Source organism: Crocuta crocuta, unplaced genomic scaffold (assembly GCF_008692635.1).
Source record: "Crocuta crocuta isolate KB4526 unplaced genomic scaffold, BGI_CrCroc_1.0 scaffold475, whole genome shotgun sequence".
In the NCBI taxonomy this organism is placed as follows: Eukaryota; Metazoa; Chordata; class Mammalia; order Carnivora; family Hyaenidae; genus Crocuta; species Crocuta crocuta.
In genome coordinates, this window is record NW_027529518.1 from 1658554 (window position 1) to 1662491 (window position 3938).

Below are 3938 nucleotides of genomic sequence, written 5' to 3' on the forward strand. Positions count from 1 at the left end.
GGCCACATGATGTCACTGTCTACCTAGCTATACAGTATAAGTCGTTTAATATGATTCACTCACTCATTGAAAGCTTCAGGTTTTGTACAATTTTTCTTTCTTTTTTTCTTTCTTTTTTCCTTTTCTTCTTTCTTCTATGAATCATTTCTCTCTGAAACTCTGGGTTTTAAGTTAGTTAGAATGAAAGGTGTCTGTTATTTCCTTAAGATGAGAAGCAATATGCTTTTTCATATCAGAAGTCATACTTAGATCTTTTTAGTTTGCAACACTGAATAGTTTTGGCCCAATTATTTTTTTTTAAATTACACCCCATATAAAATGGACATGTATAAAGAAGCATATGGCGAAANAAGTAAAAAGCCTTGTTATCCCCTTTCCCACTACTCAGTCATAATTGATGTCATAAACTTGTTTAAAATACTGAACAAAAGTGGTTTCAGAGAAAACACACTGCTCTGCTACTTGGTGTTTTTAATTCCCATTGTTCATGTCGGTGTGTATAGACTTTCAGATTCTTTTTAACAGTTGTGCAGTATTACCTTGTGCAGATGAATTCAATTTAAATAGGTCCCTGTTAACAGACATTGGTTGTCTCCAGTTTTTCTTTTTTATAAATAGTTCATACAGTGAACCTCCTTTATATGTACCTTTGCATCGTTGTGTTTTTATAGCATCAGTTCCTGTAAGTAGGATTGCTGGGGCACATGGCATACATGCTGACACTTTTATTTATTTATTTAAGTTTTATTTATTTTGAGAGAGAGAGAGAGCAGGGGAGGGGCAGAGAGAGAGGGAGACAGAGAATCCCAGGCAGGCTCTGCACTGTTAACACAGAGCCCGGCTTTTCTTTCAGTTTGGGTTCATGTTATGCCTGGGTTTTTATCCTTTCTAAGAACGTGGACATATTTTCTTCTACGTTTTCTTCCAGTCTGCTTATGGTTTTATTGTTTACATTTAGATTTTAATTCATCTGCAATTTATTTTTTGAGTGTGCTGTGAGGTAGGGATCATACTTTACTTTTTCCCCCAAAATGGATAACGACTTCGTTGACTAATTCATCTTTTCCTTCCTGACTTAAAATACCATCTTTATCATATACTAAGTCCTTATACACTTCTGGGTGTGTGCTATTCCTTGGTCTGTTAGTAATTGTGCTAGCACGACGTTGCAGTAATGGCTGTAACTTTGGTGTGGTCTGGTGTCTGGTAGGGTAAGGCTCAGCTCTTTGGTTCACCTGCGCTTTGGCTCCAGCACTGCCACATTATGATTATTATCGCCGCTAACTGCAGTGGATAAGGAGGATTTCCCTTTGAACTGCCGGAAGGGTCTTTACCGGATTCTGTGACAAAAGTTAAACTGGGAGCCTAAGTGGTATGCCTTCAAGGACTCCTAATCAGACCTGTTTCTCCAGACTCTGTTGAAGATGACCTGGACCTGGTCTAGACTTTTGAAGGCAATATCTTTTGTGGTTGAGTGTGATATAGACCAGAACTCACAGCTTGCCTGACTCATGGGAATGGTCCAGGGCCAGAACCAGACATTGTCATGCTAATAACTTCCTTTAAGGTTCAGAAATTACTGTGACTGAATATGGGTAGCTGCGATATTACTGCCTACTTGAAAATGTGGGTATCCTGTGTTTTAGGACTCTTAAAAGCATCAAATCAGTAATGGCCAATTAGAACTTTAAAATTTTTGCTAATCTCTAGCTGAAAGTTACCTCATCATTCATTTCTTGAAAGATAATTCTTAATAATTTGTATCATTTAGAATATCATAACGCTATGGCATTCGATAGCTAACTTCTTAAATCTTCTAGTTCCCATTTGATAATTTGAAGAGTGCGTGTGTGTGTGTGTGTGTACACAAAAGGATATACATACATAAATTTATATCTTTTTTTTAATAACAGAACGACCAGTCAACAGGGGACATAAAAGTAATTGGTGGAGATGATCTCTCAACTTTAACTGGAAAGGTATGTGTCTTGAAGAGGAAGAAAAGAGTTCTCTTGACTTCATGCCAAGAGTCAATTAGTAACACTGTGCTTTATCACTAAGAGGCAGTTTACATGGTTATTTATACACTTAAACAAGGGTTATTTAACTCTTAGAAGCAATCTAAGTTAGCTGTCTTTCCCTAGGTCATATGCAAAAGAGGCAGCAGGAGCCAACATTAAACTTAAAGTCCGTATTGCAAAATACTTCCTCTGTGTGATCTAATTTGGAATTCTTCAAAAACATATTTTTCGGGGTCTCCTGGGTGGCTCACTCATTTAAGCATTCCAACTCTGGATTTCAGCTCAGGTCATGATCTCATGGTTCATGAGATCCTAGCCTCACACCGGACTCTGCACTGACAGCTCAGCATGGAGCCTGCTTGGGATTTTCTTTCTCCCTCTCTGCCCCTCCCCTACACATGCATTCTCTCTCTCAACATAAAGAAACTTTAAAAAGATATACGTATATATATTTTCGGCGGGGGAGGGGGGTAGGGAGCATAGAAACAGTCTTCTTTTTAAAAACAGACTCACTCAGGGGCACCTGACTGCTTTAGTTGGTAGAATATGTGACTGTTGATCTCAAGGTCATGAGTTTGGGCCCCATGTTCGGTACAGAGATTACGTAAATAAATAAAGCCTTAAAAAAAGTAAAAAAAAAAAAATTGACACAGCAAAACATCTATGTAGCTGTGAAAGTGTGGGTTCCAGAGATGGGCAGCTTTTTTTTAAAATAAACTTTATACCCAATGTGGGGCTCAAGGTCAAGAGTCCCATGCTCTACCATCTGAGCCAGCCCTAAGACGGGCAGCTTTGATTCAAAGCCTGGTTCGGTACTTCCTGTGTGACCTTGGACAGATTATTTAACCTCTCTGTCTCCCATATATGAGGTGGGGACAGTAATGGCAGCCACCTCATAGAATTAAGAGCATTAAGTGAAATAGTGCATGTAGACCTCTTACAACAGTTTCTGGTAGGTAGGATACTCAATAAATTCAAACATGTTAGTATTTTAAGAAATCTCAAAAAGAGTTTTTTAAATGCATCAAGATTTGTCCAGTGTAGACAATTGGCAGAAATAATATAGATATTAAGATATTTGAATATTATTCTTATACATTGAAATGATTTTTGAGTAACCAGTGATAAATGATGGAATGTTACATTTTTTTTCAGCTGCTTGTTCTTTTTTTTTTTTTTTCTTCAAATCAGATTAGCTTGCCTGTTATAGGACTTCACGTACATAGAAGTACTCAATCTACATTTTGTGAAGGTCTCTTATACTCANATATAAAGGTATAATCTCATACAAGTTTCACAACAGTCCCATGAGGTCAATTCCGTTGCCCCTATTGTACAGATCAGGAAACTACCAGTCAGCAGATTTGAAGGACTTGTCCAAAGTCACACTGCCAGGCAGTGGCAGAGTTGAAAATAAATGCAGGTCTGTCTGGCCCCGCAGCTCTTTTCTTCCTCTGGCTTGCAGGTTTTAATGCTTACAGCTTAAGTGAGGCTGTTCGGAAACTTCAGCCTGCGATCCTAGTGCCAGAGCCTCTTGGCCCGTATCAGTGTCGTGCCAAACTAATCTTGTCTTCCCCAGCATCTTTTGAAAACTTCAAAAGAGAAATTATAATCTGTTGACTTTTTCCCCTTCCTGCCCATCCTATATACCGCTGCCAAACCTGTTCTTCCCTTCCAGCGTGCTTTGCCCATATTTAGAAGTCATTTGAAGCCCTTACTCCTATAATCAGGTTTTAGTGCTGGAAGGGCCTAGCCTTCAAAGCCTCCTGGGATTCCATTTGACCTTGCCTCTCCCACCTAATGGCTCTATCCTATTACGTGGCTTTGTGATCTTTAAAGGTCTCTTTCTAAAATAAATTTTTCATGATAGTCACAGTAGAACACATTTGTTGTGGGGAGAAAAAAAAAACAAGACCC

General features: G+C 38.6%; 1 protein-coding gene across 1 annotated transcript in view; it reads left to right on the forward strand.

Annotated features, from left to right (window-relative positions):
• The window catches only part of HPRT1 (hypoxanthine phosphoribosyltransferase 1), a 33635-nt gene that overhangs the window by 20449 nt on the left and 9248 nt on the right, over window positions 1-3938 (forward strand). The window contains exon 3 of the mRNA XM_077760812.1: window positions 1914-1979. Within this exon, the coding sequence (XP_077616938.1) occupies window positions 1914-1979 (66 nt within the window). The remainder of the gene's footprint in view (window positions 1-1913; window positions 1980-3938) is intronic.